This window comes from Nilaparvata lugens, chromosome 2 (genome assembly GCF_014356525.2).
Source record: "Nilaparvata lugens isolate BPH chromosome 2, ASM1435652v1, whole genome shotgun sequence".
Taxonomy (NCBI): Eukaryota; Metazoa; Arthropoda; class Insecta; order Hemiptera; family Delphacidae; genus Nilaparvata; species Nilaparvata lugens.
The window spans coordinates 31242368-31255291 of record NC_052505.1 but is presented as its reverse complement, the minus strand read 5'-3'; the positions used below and the strand labels follow the sequence as shown (position 1 = coordinate 31255291).

At 35.0% G+C, this 12924-nt stretch overlaps 1 protein-coding gene across 7 annotated transcripts in view; it reads left to right on the top strand.

Annotated features, from left to right (window-relative positions):
• LOC111047784 (PH and SEC7 domain-containing protein) overlaps positions 1 to 12924 on the top strand; it is a 121069-nt gene that overhangs the window by 88326 nt on the left and 19819 nt on the right. For all 7 annotated transcript variants that reach the window (XR_005570459.1, XR_002605870.2, XR_002605869.2 and 4 more), the window contains 6 exons: positions 994 to 1169; positions 2269 to 2695; positions 6136 to 6261; positions 9359 to 9603; positions 11185 to 11378; positions 12393 to 12585. Coding sequence is in view for 4 of the 7 variants with exons in the window: in XM_039421009.1 (XP_039276943.1) it covers positions 994 to 1169; positions 2269 to 2695; positions 6136 to 6261; positions 9359 to 9603; positions 11185 to 11378; positions 12393 to 12585 (1361 nt within the window). In the remaining 3 variants the exon portion in view is untranslated. The remainder of the gene's footprint in view (positions 1 to 993; positions 1170 to 2268; positions 2696 to 6135; positions 6262 to 9358; positions 9604 to 11184; positions 11379 to 12392; positions 12586 to 12924) is intronic.

Genomic DNA, 12924 nt, shown 5'->3' with positions numbered 1-12924 from the left:
AATTGATCTCAAAGTTTTCTTCTCCATCTGCATCATACTTTTTTATTTGTTTTTACACATTCTACATTGACTGACAACTATTTTTATCTCATTCTCCCATTTGTAGGTTGGGTTGTACCTTCAAGGTTCAAGTGAATCCAAAAAGTTAAACATGTTGAACATCATCAGAAAAACAAACGCTTGTTATTGGTCTTAGGCTCCCATAAACAAAATTTGAATAAGAGTCTACATTGGTGTAGTGGATTCAAGTTTCTGTTCTTGTAAACTTTACTTAAAGTTTGCAAAATACATAATTTCACACAAATATCAAGAAAAATTCAAGGAAACTTGTCTAATGTAAATGTTTCTTTTGGACATTGGCCGTTTTCACGCACACAATGACTCGATGTTGTCATCATAAATCGCGTGTGTCGAGATTAGCCCATGTGAGAAACCTTCAAATTATTTATTTATATTTGATGTGCACTTTTAGCTTTGAGAGAAATAAACATAATTTCAATATTAAACGCCACGCTCAGACTCCTACAAGACATACTGTCAACTGGTCAGCCCTAGTAAAAGCAAAGAAAGGTCGAGAGAAAATACTATCTTACTTTGATTTATTAATTGAATGCAATTGGTAATCCACTCGACAGCTTATTAAACATGAATAACTCCATAGTCTGATTCTCACATTAATATTGGACTATGGAGGAAATTCCTTACCCTTTTATAGTATTATCCTTAAAATGCGAAATTTTGAAAACCTTACATACATAGACGCGCATTTCAAAAAGGAAGATGTCTGTCAAAAAACTTGCGGAGCATTTAAACATGCATAGAAACATACTTAAATTCAAATGACTTTTATTTAAGTATTACATACTTAAATAAAAATGAAAAATCGTCGACTTCAATCTTAGACCGCACTTCGCTCGGTCAATAACATCATGCTTACTTTGTTAGTTTAACTTTGTATGTATTTTCCTTTGATTGATTAAATAAATTTTGTAGGACGCGTCGATGTCGGCCGTGGACATTGACATAGACGACGACATGACGTCGTCACTGAACACACTGCTGGACACGCGGCCCGACGACCAGCGACCTGTGTGGACTTACAACAAGACTGGAGGCCATTCGAGGACAAACAACTCCTCCGACAGCTCCTGTGAGAACTCTTCTGACAGGTGCGTGCCAACCTATTGTGGGTTAAGTAGAAGAGGAGGCTCTACAATGCTTATAGTAGTGTTAAAATGCGTAAAATAAAGGCATCTATCTATCTTTGTGGTCAAGTGATGAGACATTACTGTCCAAACGTAGGTTAACGTTATAATCTCTTCTATCCTGTTGTCCATATTTATGAGGATGAATTTGCTGATTGGTGTGACGTATATTATGTCACTGATTTGAGTGATTTGTCATCTCTAGTTTGTGTGACGTACATCACTGATTAATACAGTATGAAATTTGGCGAAAAAATCCTGAATGAACCGTCGATGGTCTTAGGCTTCCACCTATTCTTATTTATTGATTAATTCACTTGAAAAAAATCCTGAATAAACCGAGAATGGTCTTAAGCCTATTCTCATTTATTAATTCACTTCAATTTGAATAAACAATATTCTATTCTCGAAGATGCTTTTAACACCTATTTAAAATATTAATGACATTAAACTTACAGCTATAAATGACATGTCAAATGGAAAGGCATTTCAGTCAGTTATATCAAGAGCCAATGTGACACTTGACACACATCTGTACTAGGCTCTTCCCAAACGCGTGTTGTCAGAATTGTTTGGCAGAGGATGCGTTTTCGTGACAAATCAATATTATTATGCCACTAAAACAAAAACGGCCTGCAATAATCACAAGCCAAGTCATGGGGAAAGCTAAGGTGAAAAAGTCATAGACACTGCGGTGGGCGCAGCTGTTTTTCGCCGGTTTGCTGGCCTCTTGTTATAAGTAGGTACTATATTGTAACAATAATATTGCAGGTATATTTAGTGATCAAGTCCTTGGACATGTTGCAACTAAACCAGCGGTCACAGTCGTTTTTTTTTTTTTTTTTGGTGGTGCCTAGACTTTGAATTATACTTCATCTATAACGTTTCAAATTCCCCATAGTTTGTTTTGTTATGTTAAACTTGAATCCCTTTTTTCTTCTTCTCAGCCTTTTCCCGCTCAGGTGAGATCGGGGTTGAACTTGAAGCTATTATAAAGGAATTTGTCTAATGTATGGAATATTGTGACAAAAATAAATTTAATTTCAATTTGCTTTGATTTTAGATCACGGTCGACGACAACCGTCTCGTCGGACAACGCCCTGTCGCCGGCCTCGCCAACATCGGTCTCCTCCTCTGTGATGTCCTCCTCCTCTTCTTCTTCCTCCTCCTCCTCCTCATCGGCCTCCTCCTCGCATAAGCCACCGACCACCAACCACCACCTGGCCACCACCGATCTCAGCCAGTCGGAGGCCATCTCCAACATTTCGTCGCCCGACTTCCAGGACGAGAACTGCGAGATTCTGAACGCGCGCGACCTGGTGATGGAGGTGAGCGACCCTAGCGACAGCGACTCGACGCTGCTGCTGAGCGACAGGGGCGGCAGGGGGGGAGGGGGCACCGCCACCACACACACGCAGCAGAATGGCGTCAACAACAACAATGTGCCCACCAAGGAGCAGGTGGCTGCCGATTATAGGATAGTTATACAGGTCAGTTTGTTTATTTGATTCGATTTTTTTATATCATTTTAGATATACAGAGTGAGTCATATATATGTATGAGGACCCTTCAAACAGGGGGTGACTTAAGGGTTGTAACTCGAATATTTTAAATGTAAACACCCATTGTGTGGTACATAATTTCAAAGGCCTTTTTAAAACAAGAAAGATGACATTAATAATACTTTGTTCTATGATACTTTTATCCAAAATGGCGGCTGATTGAAGCTTTAGTTTTTAAAGAAATAATGTATAAAGTTCAATCAGCCGCCATTTTGGATAAAAGTATCATAGAAAATGACGATTCAAGGGACAATGACGATTCCCCGGTCATTTGACCAGTAACTTATTCTGAAAGTTACAGTATTATATCTACAACAGTCTCCAACTTATTGAAGGGTTCCTAATGACTCACTCTGTATATTTATAGTATATTTATATAGGGAAAAATCTTGGTGTAGATCCTCTGTAAATAGTTTGGGAGGCCATAAATAGGTTTATTTCACTTCATATTTGTCTATTGAAATCGTCTTGGTTGATGTAGAACGAGATAGATTCAGGTGAGTTGACACATTTTTTTGTCTAAAATTATATTTCTTAATTTTTGTAGTATGTTTCATCGAAAATTTTCTTTAATAACTTAGTCACGAGAATAGGTTTGGCTTGTAGAATATAATAACCAATCAAGATTATTTATTATAGATTCACATTTTGCAACAAGTAAGAAGAATAACTTTTATCATGTTTTAATACGAACAGAGAGAATGAGAGAGTAATTTTGTATTATGGCTGGCTACAGTGAGATTTAAAAATCTAAAAGCGATAAAATCGAACATTTTTTTAATTTTAATTTTATTTTAAAAATTATATACTTTTAAAGAAATAAACGTTAAATTCAAATTGCAAATAAGCCAATAAGGGTTCAATGTAATTGGAACTCTGGTAATTCAGAGAAATTAACAATATATAATTTATGTTCGCCATTACAATTTTTCTTTTTTTGCATTATTGACTTGTGCACGTTAAAAGGCCCTGAGCTATCATTCTGCGCGTTAAAAGCCTACTATTATTATGTATCTAGACGTTATCAAACTTGTATTTTTGTGCAAATAAAGGTATATTTATTATTATTATTATTAGGCATAAAACGTTTACTATACTCATCGTCAATTATAAAATATCATTATTATAATATATAAATACTTCAATCTTTAAATCTATACATGAAAAAATTACAAACTTCCAAAGTTGCAGCGGTCTAAAAACTCATCACTTTAGTGACCCCTTTACTTTCAATCATTCAGAAACTATTCTTTCAAAAGTTCTCAATGGTAATGCTCTTAAAACAGATAAAGGCAACTTGTTTATACTAAATATTGTAGATATCTATGATTTTTTTAATGCCTGAATCTACTATGAGAATACTAGGATGATGTTGATCAGACGAAATAAAAGGTTTCATATTAAAACTGCGAAAAATAAACTTTGATTAAGTTATTGAAATTGATCAGTGTAAGCCCCATTTTATTTTATTCACAAGGGAAATTAACATTGCAAATGGAAGAAGTGAGATACATGATGAGATATGACAGAAGAATAGAAAACATGAAAACTTTGTGAGATATCCAAAGGTATTAAATAGGCTCTAAAATTCAAATTGTATGACTAGGAAATGGAAGATCGATGGAAATAGTCTCATCCTCAACATGCTACACAGTTGAAATTTGCTTCAAACTGTTAGCATTCCTTATGGATAACTTCAATGTTTCCCAATCAAGCAATGCTGACCGTTTGAAGTGAATATCTTTTTATGAAACCAAGTATGAACTTTTGCAAACTAATTTCAAAACTTTGCTAATTCAGTGAAGGCTTACTTACCGGAAAAATAATGCATGAAACTATGGGAAATAGTTTGAAATGCAGACCTACAAGCTAGCTAGTTTTACTAAAGTTAGATTGTTACAGTTCTTTGTTTGAAAAGTTCTGCATAATTTAATTCCGCTTTATCATTCTAGATGCAAACAATATTATGCTTTTGTCACCTGGATAGATTTAGGTTTAGTATTGAAAATGTAAAAATTAACATTTATTGAAGTTGTTCATAGGTAGAAAATCAAATTTAGTATTTATTGATTAGGTTATTAGATTTTATTCGCTTCGATTTTGTAATGAATGGATTTCACATTATGATTGCATGACAACATCTGAGTCTGATTTTGTCTATGTGAGATTTTTAAATTGACAAAATAGTGAAATATTCTTTGCCTACTGGTTCATTATTTTGATTTAGAACTCAAATGATCAACTACAGAGTGGAACAGATGGATCTGAGTTTCAAAATTCTGTGAAACTATCAACTTTGAATGCGTTGGATTGAAATAAAGTGTAAAACATATAGTTACAATGAAAGTTTATCAACAGAAAATTAGTCAAGTTAGTTTTTAAAAATTACATCCATCAATATTGTCCTCCTCGAGCGAAGCATTCTTTGAGTCTGTCTTTGACGTTCCGCATTGTCCGTTCAAGCACATCACCAGGAATTGATGTATTTTGGTTGTGAATTGCTGCCTTCAACTCCTGAATGGTCCGAGGTATCTTCATGTAGACCCTTGCTTTTAAATAGCCTCATAAGAAAACGTCACATGCCGTGAGGCCCGGTAAGCTAGGGGTCCAATGGGAATATCCATTACGGGAAATCAAACAATCAGGGAACAGAGCGTGTTTAGCTTGCATTGATATCCTAGCGTTATGAGCAGTTGCCCCATCTTGTTGGAACCACTTGATATTTTCCATGTAGTGACTGTGGTGATAATCAATTCCTGGTGATGTAGGAGAAGTAGGTGAAGTAGGAGGACATTTGATGGATTTAATTTTTTAATAAAATGTATAAAATAGAATTATAGTGCCCTTTAAAATTAATAAAATAATGAAACAAGAATACAAGTTTTAATTTTATTATTTTATTAATTTTAAAGGGTACTGTAATTCTCGGAAGACCGAGGAAGCGGTGGACACCGGAACAGGCTTTACAAGCCTAGTCCATGATGGATGATGATGATGATGATGATGACTGTAATTCTATTTTATAAATACAAGAAAGTAGCCCTGAATTCATACATTTTAATTTTTTAAACGATCTTGACTAATATCTATTAGTAACCTTCCATTGTAACTACACCTTTTGCACTTAAATCCAATACCTTTAAAATTGAATGACAAATTGAATTGGAAGTATTTTAAAACCACCCGATCCACTTGTATAAATTATTCAGTGAATTAAAAATAATGATACAATGAATCAATTTGTATATTACATCTATACTCGCGTAACTTATACAACAATTGACAGTATAATTATTATATTTATTCAACTTACTATAACAATGGAATAGCCCGTAATAATATTTTATTCGTTTATTGTGTGTTTGAAGGTGAAAGGGCCCGAGAAAGACTCATTAGCTTCACAAAATAGGTTACTTCAAAGTTTAAGACTGTCTTCGAGAGAAGAACAACTACAACAACAAACTAATAACGGAACAGATCAATCTGGTTACCAGGTATTTAACTACCACTATCAACTAGTCTATAACTATACACTATTATTGTTGTTAATTAAATGCCTATAAAATGACAATTTGATTAAAAAAGTTTATAGTTATCAGTTTGTATGTAAAAATATTCCATAATGAAGAATATAATACTATATTAATAAATATGATTTTAAATAAACTTATTCTTTGGATTTGACAATATTTGTGTAATATGCAACTTTTTAACCTTATCATTGAGAAGTTCCACAACATTTCTGAAGACAGTGTAAACTTTATTAGTTTGGAAATTGGTTCCATTTTCTTATGTGTTCAAATTTAATAATGCCAATCAATCTGATCTTTCAGACCCTTTTTATAATATTTTAATATTATTAATTAGTATTTGTCCAGTTCGCGGCCAGTGCCAGTATGTGATACTACTAAATTTAAATTATCTATAGGTACCTTATATTTGGAATTGTTTGAAGAGGAGACAAATCTAGTTTTTGAACACGCTACTACCAATGTAGAAAACATTTTACATTGCATTCAAGGTGTACATTGGTTACTGCTGTATCAAAATGTGGTAAATCGGGTTTGGGGCCAAACCAGTTGTTCTCTCCCAATAATATTTTTTTGTAATATATAAAATTATTCATCTATTTACACTGAATAGTATACGAATTATATTAATTATTGGGGGAGAGTGAACAGGCTCAGACCAGATTTGTCTTTTTTCCATATTTTTTTTATAAATAGTATTTTGATTGAATTTTAATTGCGAATTTGAATCAATTCAATCTCTCTCAATTTCATTTGATAAGATGAATTGATTTATTTATTTTTTTGCTGAGAACGATGCCTCTATGATCTTTAAGCTAGTGCTTGGGTGATGCGACTGAGAGAAGAGTGGACAAGGGCTCCGGTTAACTGATGATTTATTGCTAGTAGGCAATTATTTTATGACTTTGACGTTCCGACACTTAGGCAAACGTATGTTGTTGAAACCATCTTGTACCTTGATAAAAGTTTCCAACATCTTGAGTCCAGAAGAACAACTTACCTAACCCTTCCAGTAACGACAAATGCATTTAATGTCAACCTAATAAATCTATCTGTCTGTATACACCAGTTCATATACTACTGAAATCTACTTTCTAATAAAATTCTTTTCAAATCCATCAGTAAAAAAGTCACAAAAACTCTTGTAGGAAATAAATCACTGAACTAAACAGCATATTTACTTCTCACTACCTAAAACTTAATGAACGTTATTATTATTATTACAACCACAATAATGTAAAACAGATTATTTACTCTGTGGTAAAACCGTAAGGTTTACCATATGAAATATTCAGATATTTCTCAACAACAAGAAATATATATTTTTTGTATTGAAAAACTTATTTGATTGAATTATTAAGTTTTCTTTTGTAATGCTATTTGGCAAATAAAGAATTATTATTATTATTATTATTATTCTCTTTTTCACGCAGTTGCGGATAGCTTATGCGAAGAGGGGCAAAATTTATGCAACCTCTTGGCATTATTTTCTATTATTGATGGAGTATTTTACCAAATATGTTGGAGCGTTTGGCGTACTATGCGAGCTGTATCAAGCAGAACAGACTTCTGCATTTTCCCTACCAGAGTTTCTGAGACATCAATAGCCTTACAGCTCTCCACTGTTGAATTAAGAACCAGACCATTCACAGATATTACGATTGGGATTATTCTAACATTATTGAGCCCATACATATCTTTGAGCTCAAATGCTAGCTCTTGATACTTCCTCAATTTCTCACCTCTTGTTCTTTGACAATTTTCATCTGCTGGTATGGCTACATCAATTATCAAGGCTTCTTTTTCATTCATGTTCAACATTAGGATGTCAGGCTTGTTATGAATGACTTGCCTGTCAGTGATCATTTGAACATCCCAATAGATCTTAATCTGGTTTCTCTCAATAAATGCAGGAGGAGAGTAAGAATAGTATGGGGGCATTTCTTCAAAGAAGTCAAATTCCTGCTGCAATTTCAGGTGCACTATTTTTGCAACATTATTATGTCGCCTCAAATACTCTTTTGGTGCCAATATTGAGCAGCCTGCAACTATGTGCTGAATACTTTCTACTGCAGCGTTACAAAGCCTGCATTTATCACTTATGCTCAGATCTCTGATGATATGTCTTCTATAGGCATTAGTAGCGACAACCTGATCCTGCATAGCAATTATAAAGCCTTCTGTTTCTGGGAAAAGATTTCCATCTGTCAGCCACCTGCTTGAAAGGTCATGATTATTATGATCAGAGTTCAGATGCTTACAGTAGCGCCCATGCAGTTCCCTCTGTTGCCATTCTGCCTTGTAATCATGCACTGTCAAGGGCTCTCGACCATTAGGATTCCTCAGGTTAAGTGCAGTATAATTTTCATCCAGTCGGCACACTTCCCTGAGAAGATTTGTGTTAGCAGAAATGAAATACTCTCTTAGTCTTTTCTCTTGTTTTGCACACAGATCTGAAACCCTGGACAAGCCCCTGCCACCCAGCTTCCTTGGCATATATAGACGACTCATCGATGATCTTGGGTGATGCACCCTGTTTTTCGTCATTTGAGTCCTCACAAGCCTGTCCATTTGTTCCAGACGAGTGTCAGACCACTTCAGAACACCAAAACTGTAGGTCAGAGATGGAATAACCCAAGAATTTATTGCCTTAATCAGATGCTTTGAAGGCAATTTAGATTTCATGACTTTACTTAGTCTTCTCTTAAATTCAATTTCCAAGCGGCTAAACACTTCAACACGGGAGATTTTCAAATGCTGGTGGAGTCCCAAGTATTTATATGTCTGTCCTATTTGCAACTGCCCTATTTCATTTTCCAGTGTCAACATCCCTTCAGCTGTATCTACTACTTTACCTTTCTTCACATGCAGTACTGCACACTTCTCCAATCCTAATTTCATTTTGATGCTCTGGCTGAAAGTAGTGACTAGCTGAAGCAAATTCTCAAGCTGCTCTGGTGACTTGGCATTTTGGTGACTTGACTTATTATTATTATTATTATTATTATTATTATTATTATTATTATTATTATTATTATTATTATTGTTGTTGTTGTTGCAGTCGCTGGACGAAGAGGCGTGCCTGCAGCAGCTGTCGGAGGGAGCAGCCATCCTGGCAGCGCGGTGCGTGTCCCCCCCCGGCGACCCCCTCGACGAGAGTGACGTGGAGTCGCTGCACAGCTTCCACTTCAGCCCGAGCCCCAGCCCCAAGGCAGTCGACCTGCCCTCGGCCGTCAGGCTCGCCAAGAGGCTCTTCACCCTCGATGGGTTCAAGAAGTCCGATGTCAGTCGGCATCTTAGTAAAAAGTGAGTAGCTTTGGTTCAATGAGTCGTTGTACAGCTTCCACTTCAGACGTCAGTCGACAACAAAACATATTCGGTAAAATTTTCTTATATTAACCTTGGTTTTCAGGATCTATCGATTTTTAGATATTTTTTGAAAACGTCAATAACTAGAAAACTTATCAGTCAAAATCAAATTCTAAGGATATGGTTGAAAAGAGGAAGACATTCTTTCATATAGATTCATACAAGCTGTTCCTTTGTTTGATGTTTTTGAACTTTTTATGAGCGTTCAAAATGTTAGAAATTTGACGAATGAAATTTCCTTCAACTTTTAGCGCTCATAATTCAAAATCATTAAACAATCAAACAAAAGAACAAAATTTACAAATTGTATTGGACCTCTCTTCCTCTTTCCAACCATATCTTCAGAATTAGGTTTTGACTGATAGTTTTCTAGTTAATGGCTTTTTACAAAAAAATCGTTAGATCTCAAAAACTTAGGTCGATATGAGAACATTTTTTATTGCAAATTTCATGTAGAATCTATGGTCTTCGTGATACACTCTGTATAAGTAAGTGAGAATCTCACTATACTATTAGTACTATCCGAAGAATTAGGATCTTAGTAAAAAGTAAGCATTAATCAGATAGAATCTGAAGAGATTGGTACACAATCTCAACAATACTATGCATTTTGGGAAATTACAAATTCAATCGTCATGAATGCTTTTCATGAAATCTGTTCAGTCGAGCAGAATATAATACCATTAGTTCCATAGGTTAGTTCACATAATTATTTGAATGGAATATCAGCTGCCAGAATAACTGAAGCGAGAGGTATGGATACATTCAGAAAATAATCATTAGAACCACAAATAGATGCAAACTTGGGTAAAAATATTGCAATATTTAAGAAAAATTCCCGTGAAATTCAATTCCTTTCATCAATCATTAATAAAAGTAGCCTGTGATGGACTAATTAGAACTTGACTCATTTTTGAAAGAGAATAAGGCTTTGAGATATAATAAATGTATGGCTGCCAAATCTTGATTTTGAAAGTTCAAGTCGTTGCGGACGGAAAACCAAGAACGGAATTAGCCTGTACCATAGAGAAAGGATTTTAGAGTAAGTTTTTGTTTGTCTCTGCCTGTACTATTCTGGACTATAAGGGATGTTGAATGAAAAATTGTATTATTTTAGCTATTACTTTGTATCTTTTCAAGGTTCATATTCAAATTTAAATTTCGCTTGCTCCTGCCGAACTGTCTTTCGAAGTGTGAACTTCTCGTTTACAAACAGTAATCATTTGGAAAACATAGCATTGTTTTTATAGGTCTTTAGAAGAACGGTACGAGCAGAATGAACGACAAAAACATTTAGTTTGTGTCTCGTTTTGTCTGCTGATCATTATGCAATGTGTGAACACTTCAATAAGAACCAAGGTTATACTATTCTGCTCGCGCAATTCAAACTTGGAATCGACTTTTTCAACCCCTCATTATCACCTGGGCTTAAAGTACTCGTAGAGAGGAGTTACCTTTGAAAATAAATAAATAGATAAATTCATTCCAGTCAATTGACCAATTGTGTTTATGTTGCAGCAACGACTTCAGTCGAGCAGTTGCCGAGGAGTACTTGAAGTACTTTGAGCTAGAAGGAGACACCCTGGACCTGGCGCTGAGGAAGTTCCTGAAGCAGTTCAGTTTATCGGGCGAGACGCAGGAGCGAGAGCGCGTGCTGCTGCACTTCTCCAAGCGATATCTCGACTGCAATCCGGGCAGCTTCAATTCGCAAGGTCGGTTCCGATTCACTGCAATAAAAAATCCAATTACCCTTTTTTCAGTTTTTTACTTTATTAATCACAAATAAAAAAGGGTACTTGGATTTTTCAATTTTCAGATAAATAAGAGTTGTCCTCAGCAAAAAAGTTGATAGTGCAACTGTATGAAATTGTCAACAATAGACTGTCTTAACTAATAATCTTTCAATATACTTTCTGAGTTTCCTTTCTGATGTTGCACAGTTTGGCTTAAAAGAATACTACTGTCTGCTATGGGAGTGTTCACACGTCGATAGAAATTTAAGCAGTAAACACGAACCATTTGAAACAATGACGAACTAAATGCTTGTCGCTTATCCTGTATTTCTTCAAAGGCCTATCAAAATATTGATTTTTAAACGATCACTACCCGTATTTGTAAACAGTTTTGAAAAGATTGAATTCGTTGGTAATGAATCTCTTAGTTTCAATCTGTAGGGCTTATTTGCATCGTTGATTGTCATAGAGGTGAGTTTCAAGGGATATTGAAAAAAGAGTTGTAATATTCTAGCTCTTAATTTTTACTGTGTTGCATATCCATATTGATATAAAACTTGAAAATTGGACATAATAGACATAAACTTGACATTTGAGTAATTTTCGTCAGTCTGAAGATGACCTTAAACCAGGTCGAAACGATCGTCACTACTAATAGTAAGTGCATTTTTCACTTCATAAGTATTTAAAAATTCAAGTCTTGATTTTCGTCTTTCCAAGGTTCATAATGTAATTCAAATTCAAATCCCGCTTGTTTTTGCCGAACTTTCTGTCGATGTGTGAACATTTCCATAAGAACCAATAATTATTGTATTATTTTCAGCCTAACCGGTAAGTATCATACGAAAGTAGCGTTTCAGAATATACTGTGTTGAGTACTATTGGGCTAGTATTTACATCAGGACACTAGACTGGGACTTAAGACACTAGTAATTATAAGATACACATGTCTTAATTTCAAACTAATTGATAAATCTTTGCTTTTTATTACAGACGCTGTCCACACGCTAACATGTGCAATAATGCTGTTGAACACGGACCTGAACGGGCAGGGCATTGGTCACAAGATGTCGTGCTCCGAGTTCATAGAGAACTTGTCCGAACTGAACGACGGCGATAATTTCCCCAGAGATGTGCTCAAGTGTCTATACCAGGCCATCAAGTCCTATCCGCTCGAATGGGCCATGTAAGCTAACTATTACTAGTTTTTATTTATTTATTCAATCATTTTACATAACTCAACTTCCAGAAAGGTATTTTCACAATTGCTAGAATCAATTCCCATTTTTTGTTATTTAACAAGACTGCTGCGCTATTTGTTATTGAATCAAGAAATACCTTCCACTTCATAAATAGAGTATCAATCATCTTCATTCCCAAAATAATGCGGTAGCCTATACACTCATGAATAGTAACATCTCCCCCTAGTAACCATAAAAGGTTTTCAATCATCACGTTACTGTACAATAATATAGAAAGAAAAATCCGTCTAGGCGTCAAGTCTTCATTTTGATTTTGAGAATGT